Raw genomic sequence first — 21,961 nt, 5'->3', positions numbered from 1 at the left:
TATATATATATATATATATATATCTTTTTTTCCATCAGGAACATATTTTCAAGCTTCGTCTCTTCCCAACAATAAGTCATCTCATGTCCTGACCTTGCAAATGACTTTCTTTACATACAGTGAATCAGAAAACCACAGATGAAAACATGGTGGGCTTCAGATTTAAAACCTGCGGTATGGTGACAACACAAAAACACAGAAACAAACACGCAAAGATGTGGGCTCCTATTAGACCAGCTGGTAACTAGACAACAATGTCACCTTCATAAGTCACACTGGTGTGATAACAGTAACACACACAATCCACTTACTGTGTGGCTTTGACAATGTCCCAGGTGCTGTAGTCATCCACGTGGTTTTTACGGCTGACATTCTCACTGTAGCCGTGATTGTAATGACTCTGGGGTTTGATTTCCTACAAGTAAACAGGGAGGACAAAAGACAGTTAAGTTCCTGCCTATGTTTGAGGTGACATCACAGGATTTTGTACTAAAATTGTAAATTTCCAATTAATAAAAAAAGCAAGTCCAGGGATCAGAGCTCACATCACGATACTGACATTTTTATAGCAAAAAGCTGAAGAGTTTAGAATCTCTGGGAGTAAAACAATGCTTTTAAGCAAGGCTGCAGAATAACATGTGACTCTTCTTATCGTGCTAAAAAGGAGCTAAAGAGCGTAAGCACCGTCAATACAGTAGCAATAAAAAAATCTGACAAAAATCAATGACTACAGACAGATTGTCTTGAACTTGTTTGCTCAAACTGGTAAATGGACTGATTCTTACATAGTGCTTTTCTAATCTCCGGAGTACTCAAAGCGCTCATACCACCCATCACCTACTCACACAAGCACTGTCTTCTATGCTTTTAAGTTTTACTAACTACCATTCAGACATATTCATACTTCGATGGATGCACTGGACAGCAACTTGAGGTTAATACTTTGCCCAAGGATATTTGGCATGCAGACTAGGGGGAGCCAGGGATCGAACCACCAACCCTCCAAACAGTAGACAACCTGCTCTCCAGAGCCACAGCCACCCGTTTCTCAATCTCGTGGGGCTGAGCGCCATTTGTCCCTCTAAGAAGTTGGACTTGGACAGCATGGAGTCGAGTAACTAGGTAGCATGATGGTATTTGTAAAGGTGAAAAAGCCTTGTAAATATCAGAAATCAGAGGGTAGAGCAGGCCAGACTGCTATGAGCCAATAGGACGGCAACAGTAACTCAAAAAAACACTTGTTAATTGTGTTGAATGAACAACAGGATGAACCTTGAAGCAGATGAAGACATATCTGCCAGTCACACCAAACTTCTGTTCATGTGTGAGTCCAAGTAAGTCCAGATATTGCCACCAACAACGTAAAGGCAAAAAAAGAAGAAGAAAATATCCCCACTGGGTTGGAATACTGGGAAAACGTTCAAGATACCACACCACACATAAACAGTTGTTTACTGATTCTTAGATGCAGTTTTGGTTTGGCTTGGTTCAAGCTGCAAAAACATAAACAGATGGTCATTATCCGACAACAGCAGGGTCAACAAGGGCACAAGTGACAAAACACATATGGAACAAAACTTGCAGTGGAGTAAAAACTTGGACGGGGAATTAGATGACTATAACCAAATGCTATGAAGTAAGCATGTAAGATCAGCGAGGACAACAACTGTTCTGTAGACATTTGCAACAGAACTACATGATAAAGACGTCAGCCAAGATTCATTTCATAAATTTGTTTCAACAAGAGATGAAAACAGATGACTTAAGGAGAAAATGTGTCTGCATGGGCCTTCATTTGAACACATTTTCTAAACTTACTTGCACCCTCAGCACTGACACTGAGGAGCTGCAGCAATGTCACTGATTGCATGCACCGTGACCAATGCAGCAAGCATATCTGGCCCATAAAGGCCAAAAAGGCTTTGAAAAGACCACTGTGACAGAAACAAGTTTAGGACGCAGTGCACTGCAGGGGACAGGCTCCTGGAAATGCAGACACACAGTGTAGTGCTCCAGAACACTTCAGCTTTTATATAAATAGCTAATCACAGTATTCAATTATAAAAAGAGAATAAAAGCAGCAGGAGACCAGCTTGTTGTGTCCTGCAGCTGCTGAGGATCTCTTCTGTCACATGGATGTGGTGACTGTGCTACTCACATTCAATTAGCCTCCATGGTAACGCCTCAGAAACCACAATTAGCCTCGATCACCCGGAAATGAGAGCTGCATCTGGTAAACACAGAGGCTTCCACTCTGCCTTTAGCCAGTGAGACTCGTAACTTTGAGAGTGGGCACTGAGCCCAATGTTAAACTGGGGTAAGCTGCTTCTTCTTCATTGCTTTTAAGACCTTTTAAAATGAAAAAGGACATAAACACAAGGCAGAGAGAGAAACAAATTATGTATGAAATTTAGAGTCTAAACTGCGATCATGTCTCAGGAAGAGATACCAACCTTACAGTATTCCAGCAACATTACCACCTTAAAATCTCATGGTTCGACTTTTACACAGCCTTTCATGTCTTTTTGGCTGTGCTGCTGCTGCCACGCACTTAAGATTGAGAAATAATGAGGCATCCTCTGGGGAGGTGGCTGAGGATACGACAGACCTGTGTAGAGCTGCTAGGTAGCTTGAGGTGAGATCTCAGTGGCCACAGGGACTACAAGCTCATGATTATGTTCAGTGTTTAGCTTTAACTTCCCTACAGAGTCACAGGGATCTATCTGTGGAACCCGTGTGTCTCCCACCTTCGGGAAAAGGAGAAAAGTGCACAGGAAAAAGCAATACAGACAGGTTTGTTTAACAAGAATATAAGAACTTCACTAGTTTATAACAATTTAAAAAAGAATACACAGCTCAGTGAGATGCTTCTTTTCCCATAGAGCCATCTGTACAAACAGTAGCATGCTGAGCTACAAGACAAAAATCACAATTTACTTTATTTTGATTAGCCCACAGAGTTAGATGCATCAAAGCTGAGTAAATCTGCCAGTGACAGCTGTGACTGCAGCCTGCCAGCGGTCGCCCTAAACACTACTGAGCAGCGACGTATAATTAATACAAAAAATATGTACAAAGTGTCCACACGTGATCGTCTTTTGAACAGCATTCTCTGAATCTTTTTGTTGAACTGCATGAGCAATAAACATATTTTCCTGTGTTAGCACTCAGTGCTATCTATTTATTTATATCTTCCAGACATTTATGAAACATATGGTGGGATAGTCTTATAAAACCAATCAACCAGAGCACTTGAGTGATCACTGTGTCCATCCTTTAAAGCCCAAAGAGCTCAGATGACTGTTTGACAAAGTAGAGTTGATGGTAATGGCATTTTTATGAAGCGCACTACAACACATGACCTCAACATGGCATCTTCACATCTGTTTAATAAAATAAGAAGCACTTGTGTTTAGGGCTGCCACGATTAGTCGACTAGTCACGATTACGTCGACTATCAAAATCGTGGACGACGAATTTAATAGTCGACGCGTCGTTTGAAGCTTTGTAAGATCCCAAAAGACGCAGGAATAAGTAGTAGGATTTAAGAGTGTAATAACGGACTGAAACAGAAGATGGCAGCACTGCATGTACAAGGATGCCAGCTGCCGTTAAACCCCGAAGAAGAAAAAGCTGTGTCCCAGAATTCATAGCGCGGCCGATCGCGGCCCAGCTTAGTTTCCAACAATGGCGGCAGCTAGTTAGTTTTAATATTACTCTTATTATTCTTTCTGGGTCACAAAATAAACGTTTAACATATTTTCAGGCGAGAATGTAGCTGTGTAAACCTCAAATATCTGCTCAGTTTATCAGGACACCACATATTTTCAAAAGCGCTCCGACGTTTTCGGAGACGTCTGTTACCCACTAGCTCGATAGCTAGCCGGGGTTCAAGGCTCACTAGAGCCGTGAGAACACCGGACTCCCGGCAAGTCGTTTTCAAACCCACCACCGTCTTTCGCTACTCAGGTTAAACATGATACATAAGTCACTTAGATCAGCGGTCCCCAACCTTTTTTGCACCACGGACCGGTTTATGCCCGACAATATTTTCACGGACCGGCCTTTAAGGTGTCGCGGATAAATACAACAAAATAAAACTAGTACCGGTACTGAAAAAAAGAAGATTTATTCATAACACACGTGAAAAGACCAGAGTTAACGATAAAAACGATAACAAAATGACGCTGAATACCGATAAAAACCCTGAAAACCATACATTTCACACCTGAGCCTCAACTCTCGCGGCCCGGTACCAAACGACTCACGGACCGGTACCGGTCCGAGGCCCGGGGGTTGGGGACCGCTGACTTAGATAACTTAAAAATGTTATTGTTTGGCTTTTTTTGAGATGCTCGAGAATATACTCCGGTGTCCTGTTATATTTTAGATGGCAAGAGTTTATTAAACTTCACCGAAACAATCTGCAAATCTCATTAAAATTCAATAAACTATCATCTTGTCTTTATTTTTAGTTAGCACATACCTTAAACACTTAAACACTTAAAACTGTTTAACTCCTCTCTGGAGGGGAGAGGGAGGGGAAACAGGAGGACAAAGGAGGGGGGAACAACTAAGCTGTAGTGCCTCTTCACCTCACTGTACAATTCATTGTGCAATACTTTTTGTAAATAGTCAATGGTGCAATAGACTCAATACTTGAAATGTGCAATTCACTTGTATTTTTATTTTTTATTCCTATTTATTCTATTTATCCCCTTTGTATATTTTATTTATACTTGTCTCTGTATTTATATGTGTGTGTGTGTGTGTGTGTGTGTGTGTGTGTGTGTGTGTGTGTGTGTGTATATATATATATATATAACATTCTGTAACTGTAACTTCTGTCGGTGCTGTGCTTTTTTGGAAATCGAATTTCCCAGAGGAACCCACCCGAGGGATTAATAAAGTTCTATCTTATCTTATCTAATGATAGTTATATAAGAGAAGATGCTGCTGGTGCAATAAGCTGTACGTTTTACAGCTTATTGTAAAACGTACAGCTTATTGCTGGATGATGGACGATGATCTGATTAGTCGACTAATCGCAAAAATAATCGGTGACTAGTCGACTATCAAAATAATCGTTTGTGGCAGCCCTACTTGTGTTTTTTGATGGTATTAAAAACTTTACCATCAAGATTTCTAAATACCCTGGTATACCATAGTAGTATCCAAGCCTACTTATGGCTTTCAGAAAATAAAGTATAAATGCAACCATCCAACCTCTTTGCTTTTTATCTAGTTCATGGTAGCAGGGGCGCCTGGAGTCTAGCCCAGCTGTCACAGGGTGAGAGGTGGGGTACACACTGGATAGGTCAACAGTCCATCACAGGGCTAACACAAAGAGGCAGATCATCATTCTCACTCACATTTGTAATCAGCAGTTAACCAAACACATGTGCCTCTGGACTGTGGCAGGAAACTAGGACGAGTAAATGTAAACTCCAAACACTCGGAACCTTCTTCTTCTAGCCCTGTTACAGTAAATGGTATTATTTACTTTGTCTGGCTTAACATACAGCAATATGGCATTGTCTGCTTTTCGAACCAGGCCTCAAAAACCAGTATTAGCAATATTAACATCAGCCATATGTATCAAGTGCAAAAAACATAGCACTAAAAACAAATACAACTTAGTCTAGGGTTTCGGAAAGGAAATCATGTTGCTTTCTTTAGATTGAGGCAGTTCTCTATGGTTCCTAAATCTCAGGCACTGCAAATCATCAGAGAGACCACCATTCAAACAGTGATGAGGGAAGGAAAAACAAGCTACAACCTATAACTTTGTTTTACATGGTAAATCAGGTTGAGGGAGAGGATAGAAGACTAGGGTGAAGCAGAGATATGAAGGTGACTACTTGCTGCTTTTTTCTTTCTATTTTAGGAGCATCAAAGCTGCCAAAATTCATTTGTACTTTCACTGCCAAGGTTTAGTCATTTGACAAATCCACATAACCCCATGTGTTCCTCAGTTTAGTCCAACTGCCAAGGGGAGGAAATAAAAAAGTGGGAGTAAAGAGCTGCTGAAAATTATTTAAATATGATCATGACTGCATTGAACTTTTTTTTTCTGTTTGGCTGACAAACAGAAGCCGGATACTAAATGTGAAACTCAAAGTCTGAATATTCAGTTGTGTGCAATTCTGTCAAGGAATCTGCTTTCCTGTTAGCGGAGGGAAGCGGGAAGAGCGGGCTCATCTATAGACTCACAGACACCAGATGTTACATCACTTTCTCCAGCACCATCTCTTTCTTTGTGAGTAACCTTTGACCCCTCGCATGTCTCTATGGCCACCCCCACCATCTCTGTCTCTCCTGGCATCAGAAAAAAAAAAGCCGAGGATGACATTTGTGACTCTAGTGATAATTGCAGCCTGTGCCTCTTTAAGCTTCCTTATTGTGTACCTGCTGACTTGTGATGAATACAACAGTTAGGTAGGAGGAAGGCGGGATAACATTACCAGTTAAACAGCATCTACTTCACTAATGCCATTGATTTAAGGTTGAAACCTTATCCTTTGAGGGCGTACACTTGGCTTCAGTTAGTGGAGCTGGTTGGTAGGACATATGGCAACAGTTCTACAGGGGGTGGTGGTGATCATGTGCCTTGGACAGTATCACTATTAAAAATAAGCAGGTATTATGACAGTAGAATCAACAAAATCAGTTGACATAACTGTAGTAATACTTCAATAAAGGGAATCAAATCAAACTATGAGGCCAGCAATTTGATTTTAATCTGAAGTGCATTAGGCAAAAATTGTATCGCATCTGCAACGCCTAGTTTGCCAAGACCGGAGTTCTGTCTGGCTATAGCCATAGATCACAATTGGGTTTCGTCTGAAATTAGAGCTATTTCAAGGAGTTAATTTAATATTCAAGACACAGTTTGAATGCATGGATCAGGAAGCGGGGCAGAGGAGAAACACCGTTTTTATGAGAGAAATAATAAGAAGGCTCCAAGCATTTTCCAAGTTACCACTGCAAGTAGCTGAGCATGTCATCAACCTTTATGAGTGCTTTATGGACAAAACAACACTAATTTGAATTTCCAATGAATTTCCAAATAAGATAACCCTTTATTGTTTACATTCCTCAAGAGAGGAAATTTCCAAGTGGCAGGCTGAGCTGGTTCAAAGCAAACAAAAAGCAAAATAGAGGCCTTTCTAAGTATACAACTAAACTTGATGCTTGATTTCAGGTGTCTCACACATTTAGATTTGCTCGGCTCTTCATGATCTACAGAATGACTCAGATTGCGCTAAAGAGAGGAGCAACTTCAAGCCAAGCCTACTTATGTATGCAGGAAAAACACAGTTTATGATGAGTTACTACTGGTGACATGTAGATGTGAAGCCAAAGGTCATTTTGTGACAGCTCCTGAGCAATGATGCAGCAGGAAACAACACAGAATTCATGGCACACAGAATTGAGAAAGACCACGTTTAGACAAAGAGAGACCCAGCTGTGTTCTTGCCTTTATTATTGAATGGAAAACTTTATCAGCTTTAATATATAAAAGTAATGAGCACATTTTTACCTATCGCAATCGCTTCTATTGGTTGGTTTGAACTTTAGCTGGCCTTCTCTTCCTGCATATAATAAAAGTGCTAGCTTACTTGCAGTGAGCACAGAATGATTATTCACTAAGTTAGTCTGATAGTGGCAACTCCACACAAACACGCAGGAAGGACTGTGTTAGGGGAGAAAATAAGACGAGGGTTCTCCTCATTTCATTTCCATTAATGAGGAGAGTCTTTAATTTTTTAAATCTTATCTTTACCAAGTATAATCTGCAATAATAGTAACAGCAAGCTCACTATGGCATTGTACAGCTCACTGTTACACCATCACAGAGAGGAAGCATTCAATCTATCACACAAGAAAGGAAAAGAGGAGAAAAGCAGTACTCTGTTTATGTATTTAAATGGAGGAACCAGTGGGTGTGGATGCACATAATCCTGACAACACAGAAAGACCACCTGCTTTGTGTGAGAAAACCACTTGCCCTTCACCTTTTCAAGGGATGCTTTTGTCTATTATCACTTAAATGTCTACAAATGCAGTCTCCAGACTGCAAATTATGAGTTGGAGGCTCATACTTGAGTCAGTTTAGCGAGTTTTAAAATAAACTCTCCAGTCCATACAGCTTTCATACACAATGAATGCATCTGATAGGGTCTGAGAGAACAGTGAAAGAACACTGAGATATTAAACATCCAGATGAGTTTCAGTACTGTCAAATATACATATGCTTTGCTTTGCTTCCAATTAAATTCAAAATAATCTTTATTTATCTTATACTGGTCCTTTGTGCCACCACTCAAACCAAGCCAATTTAATTTCTCTTCCCCACCTGTGTGCCTGACAGCGGTATATTAAAGATATCTGGACTTGATGGCAACATACAGCTCCAGCGTTAACAAGCTGTCTGAAATGCAACATTTAGAGCACGGAAAGCATCTATGATTGGCCACTGTGACATCACCTATCAGTTCTGGGCTCAGCATTAATGTTGTTGGTTTTTTTAAGCCAAACGTAACCATACTTGGACAAAAAGATGGAATGTTGACTTATGAGGAAATGCTAGCTTGCTTAGCAAGCTGTATCCATGAAGTGTAATGCACGGCTAATTACTGTTAATTATCAGACAAGTAAAACATGAGAATTTCACACACAAAAACACAGGGGTGAAGTCCAGCTCAGTGACTCACCCAAATTCAAGCAGAGATAAAGCCTAGCAGAAAGTGATAGAGCTACCTGTGTCTGGGCAGCTGTCAGTCCAAACAGCTCAAAGAGGGGAACTATCCTTAAGGCAAAAGCATTTTTGCAACAAGCAGTAAACATCCTTTTTACTGCTCTAAAGTTGGGTATTTTAAATGACTTCCTTTTGGAGACAGTAGAAGAACTTAAACACTTCAAGCTGTAAGCTAATGATAGTTATATAAGAGCAGATGCTGCTGGTGCAATAAGCTGTACGTTTTACGTTCAATGGACGATGATCTGATTAGTCGACTAATTGCAAAAATAATCGGTGACTAGTCGACTATCAAAATAATCGTTTGTGGCAGCCCTAGTAGATTGAGCAGTTTTTAGGGTTGTTGTCTTGGTAAAATATCCAACCCCGGCACAATTTCAACTTCGTCACTGATTCTTGAACATTGTTTTCAAGAATCTGCTGGTATTGACTGGAATCCATGTGACCATCAACTTTAACAAGATTCCCAGTACCTGCACTGGACACAGAGCCCCACAGCATGATGGACTGCCACCAAATTTTACTGTGGGTAGCAAGTGTTTCTCTTGGAATGCTGTGTTATGTTTCCACAATGCACACCGCCTCTTCTTATGTCCAAATAACTCAATTTTAGTTTCATCAGTCCACACAGCACCTTATTCCAAAATGAAACTGGCTAGTCCAAATGTGCTCTAGCATACTTCAAACGACTGTGTTTGTGGCATGTGCGCAGTAAAGGCTTCTTCTGCATTACTCTCCCACACAGCATCTCCTTGTGCAAATTGCGCTGAATAGTTTAACTTTTTTTTCAGGTCATTTGAGAGTTGTTTTGAGGCTCCCATGTTGCCACTCTTCAGAGAAGATTCAAAGAGGAGGAAAACTTGCAATTGGTTACCTTAAATACTCTTTGACTGATCATGATTGGATTCACCTGTGTATGTAGGTCAAGGGTCAATGAGTTTACTAAACAAATGTTGTGTTCCAATAATTAGTGCTAAAAGCATTCAAATCAATAAAATGGCAGGGGTGCCCAAATTTATGCACCTGCCTAATTTTGTTTAAGTAACAATTGCACACTTTCTGTAAATCCTATAAACTTCATTTCACTTCTCAAATATCATTGTGTTTGTCTGCTATATGATATATTTAACTGAAATTGCTGATCCAAACAACCAATGATTTATGAAGAAAAATCATGGAAATTATCAGGGGGGCCCAAACTTTTGCATACTACTGTATGATAGGGCCCTTATAGGTCAATCTCTACTATTGAAACAGGCAGGACAGCTGAGAAAGACAGCAACCGCAGTTGCTGGGGACAATGTGATGGGACTAGTACACCAGAAAACTGTCTCTGCCCCAGTTTGGGATTATGTTCCAATGATAAAGATGAACCAGACCACTGTTGAACTCTTCATGCTCCAAAAGCAGTTTATTAACCACATGGTTTTATTAAACTGCAAGTCTGCCATCATTCCTGCTCTTACTACTGAAAGTGGTATTATAGTTCACTGCTGGGTGTACAGCAAAATAGTCTTTAATATTGTAAAGAACCTAGGATCAGTCAAAAGACAGCAGAACACTGACTCCTTCATGCAAACCCATTCAAAAGTGGCCACTTGCCTGTTCATGCAATATTACTATTTGAGCTCTAACTGGCCCAATATCTGAAGAAGATTCGTAAATTCAGAGCTTGAATTTTACTATTTGGATCACCAGCCCAAGTACATCAACTCATCCTGCCAGCATCTTGGAGACATTTAAGATATGAAGTCTTTTCACTGCCAGCTTTAACAGTTACTGAGCATGGTTGAGGGTAAACAAGCCTGCTTGACCTGCTGGCCAGCAAAAAAAGGAAAAAAGAACTGTTGAGAGTGAAAAGCAAGCCATCCGTCACTGAAGCATTACCAGACTGCATTACATTCAAACAAAACTCTCTCTGATGATTAGATTACCTGCCAAGCACAGATGGCAACTAATGACAGGCTGTGTTCAATAGCTAACCTAACAAAATATACCACTACCCTGAGGTATGAAATGTTAAATTGTTATATAGCACTCCTTAAACGTGACTTTCTACAATGCTAAATAATGGTAAGCTGGTCACCTTGGCCTTGAATAGATTTGCAACTTAAAGATCTAGGTAAATGGACAAACTTTCTACAAATATGCTGCATTCAGGCTAGCTAATTAGTTAACACTTCAGTTAGACAAGTATGTCACAAATTATCCTCTATTATTAACAAAAATAATAATAATTAGTTCATCTTAATATATTACAAAAATACATAGGCGGATGAAGTATTCAGATTCTTTAAGTAAAAGGACAAATTTAATAGTTCTGTGCTTGTAAATGTAAGCATTAACCAAAAAAAACAGCTTACAAAGAGCAACAATTACTCAATGCAGACTATATATATCTTTTTAATAATTTTAAGTGTTTTTAATTGCTTTCTGCATTAGCTGACTGTTCAGTTCAAAAACTGACATTCGACTACAACTTTTGAACATGACAGCTGAAACCAGCAAATGTTTGGAACCAGCTGTTTGACTAGTCAAATAATTGTTTTGGCTCTGGATACAATAGCTCCTAATAACTAATCAATGCACAACTTATGTGACACAGCTGATAAACACTGACCAACAGGGCAACACCAGTGTTTGCCTCACATATTAGGACATCTCTAGTTAATAAAACAACAACAAAGTCTTAATATGTTCTGTGTAAAGAAAACTCGTCCATTAGAAAAGCTGTCAGATAAATGTAGTGAAGTGAAACGTGCCATTTCCCTCTGAATTGTTGTGGAATATTAACAGAAAGGAAACACTGGAACACCTCACATCTCTACTGATGTACAGTATTTACGGTAATATAGGGAGTTACAACCAGCCCAGTAATAACTTACCATGTCTAATGATATTAGGTGACAGAAAGCATTGTGACCCGGGTGGTCCGCTCCTACACAAACACCATTACTGACAACTGTTACCTCTGTGTTAGCTAACTGGTTGTATGCACAGAGTGCAGTTTTTAAATCTCCATTTTTAGCTGTTCGCACTTTATTAATATTAATATCGTTATTTTAACGTCCGACAGTACACAACAGCTTCATCCCCACCTATACTACATATACATCACAGCAGCTAGCGTGAGTCCTGTCAGTTTAGCTACAAAGCTAACGTCGTACAAGATTAATCAGTAACCTTACTTCTTCCCACATGAACTGAAACGGGGACTACAGGCTTGTTTACTCGCTGTACGATCACTTCCAGGGAAAACACAACCTGGCTTAACGTTACCAATGACACGAACATCTGCCCAGCGTTAAAGGCTATGCAGCAGCGAGAGGGGGCTAGCGCTAGCACCTTTAGCATCGTTAGCTGGCTGCCACCCCCCCACCGGTGGTTTTGCAGGGGGCATCGGGTTTTCCAAAAAAAGAAAGAAAGGGGAAAACACAGAGCCACCGGCACGCAGGGCGAGGTGACGCCTTTACTTTGCGTTCATGTGTTCGTCCGAAGGCGTGAACCCAAGTGACCATACCTCAGGATGGAGAATAGGGACGCAGCCAGCTTCTTTCTCATATTCCTCCATAGCGTCGGCCATCTTGGTGGTGATGCTCGCTGAGCATTGTGGGAAACAGGAGGCAGTGCAGGGGGGAACAGTCAAGGAGGAGGGGGAGGAAGAGAAGAGAGGATCTGTCAGAAACACTGGTGATGTACAGGTCACAGCACATAATAGAAAGGATGTCTAAAGTTGTACAGCAAAAATATATTTACTGTGATTTATTATGTTTCCTATAAAATTATTCGGGGTTTTTTGTGTTAGTACCCCGTTCTGGGGGTGGGAAGTATAAAGATGATGGTTTGTTTTCCATCCATCCATCGTCTCATCTTTTTCAGGGTTGCTGGAAAAACCAGCAGCAGTACCTGCAGCAGAGTAGCACGTTATTGACTGCCACATTGATTTTGTATGTTTTAGTTACTATTTTTTCTGAGATAGGTTTACAATGTAAAATATATATTTGTATAGTAGGATAAAAATTTATTAAATTGGATTTTTTTTTGTGAGCTACTAAAAATATACAAGCAGCCAGTAAAATGTCTAATGTACTGGTCTGGCAGTCAGACTGGTGTTTGCTATAGGATACTGGCAGTCCAACGCTGGCGCCCAGTGCGCTCTGTTTTCAAAGTGTCACTTTCATTTTTTTGAGCAGTGTATATTGAAGTGAAAGTTAGCTTTTCAAATTTGAAAACAGGTTTTAGGATATACAGTCTTTATTTTTGGCATTTGTAATTACACACTAGTGTAAATAAGACATCCTCCGGAAAGGTGAATTCAAATACAAGGAACTCCCTGGGGGTTTCCTTCTAGGGCAAAATCTGATTTTGCAGACTCAGCTAATTAAATAGAAAACTCTTTCTAGTTCCACTTATTTGATTTGCAGTTTGATTAATTCAGTTTTTGCCATTACAATATTACCAACAATGTAACATCTTATTAGTTTTGAATCAGATCTAAAATCTGAGCAACTGTATGAGTTAAGTATATATATTCACCCAGCTGGTATACTCACAGTATCTCATGAGCATTGTAGTTTTCAGCATTTTTATAACATAACAGTCGTATAAAGAGAGAGAGATAGTTATTTATTAATTTCATTTTTTAATGAATCCTTTGCTTATCCTGGTAAAAATGTCACCGAGATTAAAAATCTAATTTCCAAGAGAGATCTGGCATCATGCCAGCAAAGGTGATTTATTAAGAATACATAATTCTTAATAAATCGACATAAAAAAATTTCCGGGTTGTAAATGGTCCAGTACTATTTGGTTTAGGGGAAAATCCATGATGACAAAACTGATTGATGGTCGAATTTTTATGTGAAACCATCGATGACACTACCGTTATACCGCTTTGCGCCTGTAGATGTTACCTGTCACGTGCACCTTTACCGAACCCAAAACTCCAACCACCACTAGATGTCACCGCACACCCAGGCATGGATACTTGCGGCTCCTCAATTGCAGCAGCTGCAATAATCATTGTAGTTATTACTGGGGGCAGAAAAATGATCAGCTACATTAAAAATAAGGTCGACCAAAAACACACAGGGGTGCTCATGGTAGTTGTGACTCACGAAAACCCGGCAGAGGTAAAGTTTGAATTGGTCACAATTAATTAATGTGCACGTCTCCTTAACAAATTTAATCTCACCAAAAAAGCATTACTATATAATAATAACCTGATGAGTTATATATACGAATTCCAATAAGTAGTGTTACCAGAGGCACCTGTAACTGCCAGCTGTTTGAAAGTGCACCAAAGCGATTACACGTTTGACACGTTTGCAAGGGGAAATCAGACGTTACTCGAGCAGAGGGGAATTTTCGAGCTGACGGGTCAAGTTATCCAGTAACAACCCGTACACGGGATATTAGCTGTTGGCTCTTCAAAATAAAGTCCCAAAGAGAGCCAGGGCAAACGTAAAATGATCAACTCTTGATGAAAATAAACTATAACTGTTTTATAAAAAAAATTATATTTTATTCACATATAAAACATTATAGGAGAAGGTGATTTAGAAAGAAAAACTGGACAAATACGATAAAGACAAGACATAAACTTTTATTTGCCATGTGAAAGTTAAAAAATTGAAGCAAAGCCCACACTGAAGTAGATTTCATGAATTAAATCAAACAGATAGGAGACCCCAAACTGTCTTATTTGGATAATTTTGACTGAAATACGTAATACATAAATACATAACGCGGACGTCTTAAATTTTTTAAATACATTTTAGTTTGAAATCAGCGTCCGGAAGTCGTGCATTTTCCGGTTACATTACTTCATTTACCACAAAAACAGTCTTGATAGAATCGTGCAGGCACGCTGGTGGCTAACAAATAGACCGCGGACTGCTGGTAAATAAATATTAGAAAGTGTGTTAGCATTGTCAAAGTTGATTTTAAACATTTCAGACATTAAAACTGGACCTACGTGAAGCCAGCGGGTTGAGGAAACCGCGAGTCATCACTCGCTGACGCTGCCCAAAGACGAGTACCACCCGTAAACATTAACACATCTAAAGCTAACTGTTAGCAGACCGACACACGCCCCGGAGGACTGCTTTTAAATATTTACAGACAGCCTTTTCCTTTCGTGGCACAGCATAACAGGAGACCTCCGGTGGAGCCAAGGTAAGCTCAAACAAGCAAAGAAAAACACCGAAATGAAAGCTAACCCCACTGCCTGCTGTTGATTACAGGCGGCTAGCATAATTGCTAATTGTGTTTGTGGTTGACTGACAGCCGTGACTACAGACGGTTTGTGCGTATTATTGTGTAATAAATCAGGATTAGAGGTAGGGACCGTAGCAGCTCCCGCATCTTCATGCGCTGCACTTGTGCCCCCGGCATCTGTCGCAAATAAAACTCCACATTTAGCCTGTTGGTGTTAGTTAATTCAACGCGAATGCACCCCAGGGCAACGCGCTGAGTGATGAGGCTGGCTAAATTTGGATTTCCTGCCGCCCGCTGTATCCGGGTGATGTATGGGAGAAGCTGTGGATTATAAACCACACCAGCCTTTGCCACTTCAGCGGGTCTAGTGCTGATAATGTTGTTGCTTTTCTAACCCCCACCCGACCCATGCTGCCTTTCAGTCATATCTCGCTGCAGTGTTGGATGTCTGCAGCTCTGTTTCCACTTTCACTTGACAGGAGACAAGCACTGAAACAGGAGAATCACAGGGTAGCAGCAGCTCTTGCTAACTGTGTCAGACAAGCAATGCATCCGGTGGATCCTGGCGTGGTGTCTGATATCTGATATTACCATGTCATGGTGTCCACCTGCGATTTAACAGTGTTTTCTATGCCATACTCCTTTTTTCTTGCTACTCAAAATATGCAGTGAAATGGTGAAATTATGTTGGGAACTAAATCTTGGGACCAGACTTGGCATCTGGCACTCATAAATTTATATTTGCAATATTTCCATATTTCCGTCCTGTGCCAGTGTGCATGTAAATAAGGGCAATCCCACACTTTCCATGGCAAACCTTTATTGAGGTGTGCAGTCCAAGGTCACGGGAGTAACCAGCTCATTTGCCAGTCAAAAGGAGTTTCCACTCAGACCTTTTTTGAAGCACTGCTTGTTCCCTGCACACATATGGCTTTCAGTTTGAATGCTAGTTCTACTTTGAGAGCGCAGGCATGATATTAATGCTGACATGCAGAGGAAAAAATAGAGAACTCATTTCACTTTTGTTTGTTTGTACGGTGATATAAGCGTCAGCAGTGCCTGGAAAAAAGGAAGCCGAGATGATTTCCCACAGGTGTATTTCCGTGCGTGAAAAAATAAGTGGTTGTTTCTTCCTCAATAAGTCAGACATGTCAAAAATGAAGCCTAGAAGCCAGAATCGGCCAGGCAAGGATTCCGGCCCAGTGGACAGCCTTAGAAATTGTGAACAAGTACATAGATTTGTAACCATATATCTTTTAGAAGTTTTACAGCTTTTCCTATTGATAAAGACCATCTCGCCCCAACACACACACACAGACACACAGACACACACACACACACACACCACTCCATTACCATTCACACTACACCAAAGTAATTAAGTAATAGATAAACATGACAAAAAGTTCCTGTTTTTCCATTATGATATAGATTTTTTTTACAGGACATTATTGATATTATTGGACAGTCTGGGCATTGAACTACCAAAAGTGACTGTAATTTTACACATTTATCACATAGTTTCAGTGGTCTGGTGAACTTAAGAGCCAAGTGTAGGGCTGTATGTACCACGGTGTAAAATGACTTTGACATCCCTGCAATAAGTCGACCTCACAGTTTGTTTTTTAACTTAAAAAGTGTATCTGTCAGTTATCGCAGCCTTCATTTATTTTTGATTTGACTAATTTATTACATTTCAGTGCATATTTGTGGTCTCAAGTCAGAGCATGTAGTGTTTGTCTGGTGTGATTCTGACCCATGTTGTTCTGGGGTGGAGACCAGGAGGCAGGTTCAGCAAACTCTGTGAGTCTAATAATAAATGCTGGGTTGATTTTTCTTGTTCTGGAAAGACTGATCAGAGTTATTTCAATCAGCTCTTGAGTTTGCTCACCTTGAGTTAAGTGTGTACGTAAAGTAGAGAAAGCAAGCGATCTTCAGTGGAATCTGCTACCACGACTCACCATGGCAACGGGCAGATAAAGAACAGAATCTCCATTTTTTTTTTTTTTTAAACCAGCGGAGCGAGTAAATGAACACATGCCCGACCATGATACTTATCTCAAAAATTTGGGGGGGGGAGTTATTTTATTAGCTTTGTCCACACTGTCATCATCTGTGAGAGTATAAAAATTTGTTATAAAGCATCTAATTTGGGGTCATTATTTACTCAACCTGAATTTTCATTAGATTAAGCTTGAATCTTGATTTGACATTTAATTTTCAGATCTGCCCCCAAGCAAGTTTTTTTATTAAATAAAAAGTGTTTTTTTTTTTCCAGTAATTTAACTTTGTAAAAAAAAAGATTTTGCTGGATAAAAATGAGTAATGACATTTACAGAAAAAAATTTGCTTTAATGTTCCTGACTTTAACCATGTGTAATTGCTAATATTAGACTTCACTGACTAATATTAGTCAATATGGCTGTTTTAAAGCCACAGTAGAGATGTTTTACTGAGTTACTGTTAATACTAAGAGTTGACCAATTGTAACTGTTTACCATCTAACTTAAAAAAAAAAAAAATAGAGGGCAGCTTTCCAAATCTAATGAAGGTAAAGTTTCATCCATAAAGGGAAAAAGTGTTATAGCTAAGCTTACATAAATTGAAATATTTCAGTGTAGTTTGGAAGGGTTAGGCATATGTTTTTTTTTTTTTCATTTCAGGCGATAACGATATCTATCACGATATCAGCCAAATAACTATATTTGTAAGATTTAAATGTGCTGTTGCTCACAAGTAAAATGTGAAATAATCAGCAGCTTGTTTTTATTTAAATATTTGTTTCCCATAATAAGTTCAACAGGGTAGATGTACTTAAGGAACATGAGACTTTTTCAGATAAATAAAGGCAAATATTGCAAACTACACAAAAGGCAGCCGCTAAAGCGTTTAAGTTTCAAAATAGAACAAACAAAACAGATACTAAATTGTCAATTCCACTTAGAAACAAAATATTAATTCTAAAAATAAATCTTAGTTTGTTTTACAGAAGAACAGACAAAATGACTAACTTTTGTCAATATCAAATAAACTGAGAACTAAAAGGAAATTCTCAATCTCTCCTTGTTGTATAGCTTAGCTTTTCAAACAGTTTTAACAGTTACTTTAGTCTGACAAAAGCCGAATGACGAATTAGCGCTTCCAGTCAGAGACTGAGGCTACGTCCACACGTACACGGGTATTTTTGAAAACGGAGATTTTCCGTTTTCGTTTTAAAAAATAATCCCGTCCACACATAAAGGCAGAAATGAAGGAAAACGCTGCTATGAACATGCCAAAGCAGCAGGTGGCGCTAGATTCCTAACCGTGCAGAAATGTTGGCCAATCAGAAGTCTAGAAGCCTCGGTGGGAAAAAGTAAACAAAGCTGGGGCATAGAAGCAGAACCGAGTCGTATGTGTGGAGGGACAGTAACTGTGTGTATATGTAAGCATTTAAACACTGCAGAGAGTAGAATTAACAGTAACAGTATTGTAGAAATTCATTTCACCGAAACAATAACGTGGCGCACAGTGTGACGTCAAAAAATGCGCACACCTTTGACGCTGCGTTTTCTCCGTTTTTCTAGTCCACACGTAAATGCAAAAACGGAGTTTTCAAAAATCTTCGTTTTCAGTGACCAAAAACGCCGTTTACGTGTGGACGAAAGGTGCAAACGCATAGAAAAATCTGCGTTTTCAAAAATACCCGGGTACGTGTGGACGTAGCGCATGCACCAGTTTATTGTATTTCCAGACTTGCTTTCGGCACAATTTACAGTGCACGCTACTCTGTTTTTTGTCAGACTTGAAATAGCCGAAATACCTTCACACTACGGAACTTCTATGGCTCTTCCGTTCGACAATCTCTCCGGCATTGGAACCATCATCTGTTTTCTCTTCGGTAACCTTCGGTCACGCTCGGTTGATTTTTCTAGTCGGCACACTCATTTCCTCCATTACCCGGGCGGTACGGTGGCTGGCTGCTTCCCAAACAAATACACATGTGCGGCTTGGCACTTGTGCTGTACGTAACAAGTCACGTGACGTGACGCTGCGGCTGTGATTGGTTCGGCTCTGCGCTACGTAATTTGGATTGGCTGTTCTTTTTTTTTTTTTTTTTTTTTTTTAAGAGGACAAGAGCGGCGAGGTCTATCGCGATAGTTTAATTTTTCTATCGAGAAAAAGTTATATCGCGATACATATCGTTATCGTTCTATCGCCCAGCTCTAGTTAGGCATTAAATGGTGTTTTAAAAATGGGGAACATAACCTGTTCCTGACAGTTTTAGTTTTGATTCTCTCACTGCAGACTCGGTGCTGTTTAAGGGTTTGGAAGTAAAGATTAAATCTAAACTCACAATTTTAACATAAGCTTAGTTTAGGGTAGATGTTCTGTAGAGAATATACTGGTCAGTAGTGATTTCACGTCTGTTAATCTCTAATCTGGAACCTAAACATCTACGGCATAAGTTACCATGGCGATGTAATTTTAAATTTAATAGCTTTTTTTTTTTTTTTTTTGGATACATGCGGGCTGTAGTTAAACATTCACCTTGTGTTACTGAAGCTGGTTAATTATTTTGAGCTCTGCAATGAGAGAGGCTTTTTTGCATATTATTTACCAAGGTGGTTATCTGGTTGTATGTTTATGCTCCACACAATTCAAATTCATAGGTAAATTAGCTATGCTTAAAATTCTAAGCAAATCAGCCTTTATTTGTGGGACAGGGCGCCTGTACAGCTGTTCTCTGTGGAGCTCTGAAGTGTAGGCTCATAATTTTGTCACCTATTGTTATTTCATTTCTACAGTCTCCATAGGAAACGGAGGAAACTGTCAGTGGTTCTGCTGTATATTTGACTTGATGCTGACATTGTCATTGTCACCCACAGAATAGTAGTACCAATAGCCAGCTGCCAACTCTATGGATGCACTAAAATTATTTTTTTTTTCAGATGTTTCATCTGCTACAAACATTCTGTAGTTGTTATTAGTGTTTGCTGTTGAAGCACTTCTCTGAAAAGCATATTGCTTTCCAGTTAAATAATGACACTCATAGCATGTTTGCTTCCCACCCGTCATATCCCCTAAATTATACTGCTGTGCAGTGCTAACATTTTCTAGACAAATGCCCTGTGACAGACTGGTGACCTGTCCAGGGTGTACCCTGCCTCTCATGCTATGATAGCAGGGATAGACATCAAGCCCCTGACCCTGAAGCGGATAAGGAAGGAAATCAGTGAACACATGAATGAGTGAAATGTACAGCTTGAAATTGAAATAGTTAAAAATTGCTGCTATGTGTGTTTGTAATGTAGACCGAGAACAGGTGGTGCTTATCTCAGCTGATACCGGATATAAGCCTAGAGCCTGGGGAAATAAAGTATGCTTTTATAGGCTCTAATCATATTTACTGTCTTTAAAGGGAATCGCAGCAACAACATCACCGACAGCCTCCCCTGCTCACAGGCACAGACTCACCTGAAAACAAGTAGGGATGCACTCATCTGACTTTCAGTCCTGATACAGATACCTTGGCTTTGGGTGTTGGCCGGTACCAAAGACTCATTGGATACTAGTATTGAATTATTAAACGTGGTTCCACACTGTGCGGAAGAGACTGTGCAGTTTTTCTAGCTCAGAAAGCTCCTTTGGGAATGAATACACAAGTAACCACAATATGTATATGAAATCTAGATTTCCTTATTTCTGACCATTTGATAGACAAAAGTGTCTGTTATGTGTGAGCAAAGAAACCCAAATAAACAAAAGTCAAAATAATTCAGCTAATAGTGATATTACTTTGTCCCAGGCTTACTTTTCTTTAGATTTCATTTCAGTGCTTTGTTTCTCCTCTCTTCCTGTGCTCGTTGTTTCACCGTGTGAGCATGCAGAGTGCGGCAGACAGAAGATGCAAATCAAAATAACAAAAACATTTAAATGCAATAAGAGTTTTCCAACAGTTTTGCAAACTAGCCAGCAAAATTAAAAAAGTGAGAATGTTGTCATGAAAAGCACCACCCATGGCAATTTTTTCATCATCGGCCTACTTGACTGGTGTTTGTAATTAAATAGCTGTAATGTTACAAACTACTGACCTGATCAGTTTCATAAAAGAATTGAATAAGGTCACTGTGGCTATCAAAGGATGGATGTCTAATATAAATATGTGATTGTTGCATCACTATTTGAACAGTGTTAGGAGCTCTAACTAATGATGCTTTGATTCTCAAGTTATTGAAATGCCAGGATAAGTGCATCAGAGCGGTGTAATCTCCCCAGCTGGGATGTCCAGGCAACTGGATGCGGTTTGGCTGATTCGATGCATTGGCTCTGACAAATACCAGATGTGCTCAGAGTGAGATAGTGGGCCCTCATTTTTTTTTGTCGTGGATTTATCCATCAGCGGTACAAAAATAAGATTACATTCTGGCATACTTCTCCCTAGGGTGTAGCTCAGCAGCCTTTATTGCCATCTGTAAGAAGGTTATCTGAGGCTCACCAATAAAAAAAAAAAACATGAACAAACAGCTGTTTTAATTCCAGTGAAACCACATAACTGTGTGGACCTTTCATTGTTGCCTGACTGCCATTGGGCTCAGACATCAAACAGAAGTGAACAAACGCACCTTCAATTTGTTTAATTTGTGCTGTCTCTGGTAGGGCTGTTCGATATAACGATATATATCGGATGACGATATAAAAACATCTATCGTTTCATTTTACGCTATCGTTTGTTTCGTGGTGTCGCAAAATAAACTGTTTACAGCAATATTTTTTCATCGTTTTGATGGTCACTGTAGTGGCTGTATTCATTTCTTAAAGTTCTCTCTTTCTCTTATATTTAATATAACCACACTACGGACGGACAAGGGCCTGTTTTTGTGCGTTGTCGTTAGCAACAACGACGGTAACACCATCGCCTGTCTGCTTGTTTTCCACATAAACCTTTCACAATAAAGCTCAAGATCCTGTTGAGACTTTTCAAAATAAACTGAATCACGT

General features: G+C 39.7%; 2 protein-coding genes across 3 annotated transcripts in view; one reads left to right on the top strand and one right to left on the bottom strand.

Annotated features, from left to right (window-relative positions):
• zdhhc17 (zinc finger DHHC-type palmitoyltransferase 17) overlaps window positions 1-12,404 on the bottom strand; it is a 33,919-nt gene extending 21,515 nt beyond the window's left edge. Inside the window, exons 1-2 of the mRNA XM_014339970.2 lie at window positions 12,282-12,404; window positions 312-415 (exon numbers count right to left, since the gene is read on the bottom strand). Coding sequence (XP_014195456.2) covers window positions 312-415; window positions 12,282-12,344 — 167 coding nt within the window. The 5' untranslated portion in view covers window positions 12,345-12,404. The remainder of the gene's footprint in view (window positions 1-311; window positions 416-12,281) is intronic.
• Window positions 12,405-14,575: 2,171 nt separating this feature from the next.
• The window catches only part of osbpl8 (oxysterol binding protein-like 8), a 100,660-nt gene continuing 93,274 nt past the window's right edge, over window positions 14,576-21,961 (top strand). The window contains exons 1-2 of one of the 2 annotated variants that reach the window (XM_005941955.3): window positions 14,576-14,938; window positions 20,382-20,447. The gene's annotated coding sequence lies outside the window, so the exon portion shown is untranslated. The remainder of the gene's footprint in view (window positions 14,939-20,381; window positions 20,448-21,961) is intronic. The other variant, XM_005941954.3, reaches the window with a different exon arrangement.

This window comes from Haplochromis burtoni, unplaced genomic scaffold, assembly GCF_018398535.1.
Source record: "Haplochromis burtoni strain Fernald_Lab_line unplaced genomic scaffold, NCSU_Asbu1 Contig_241, whole genome shotgun sequence".
Classification (NCBI taxonomy): domain Eukaryota; kingdom Metazoa; phylum Chordata; class Actinopteri; order Cichliformes; family Cichlidae; genus Haplochromis; species Haplochromis burtoni.
Note: the sequence above shows the minus strand (reverse complement) of the source record. Positions and strands in the feature narration are given on the sequence as shown.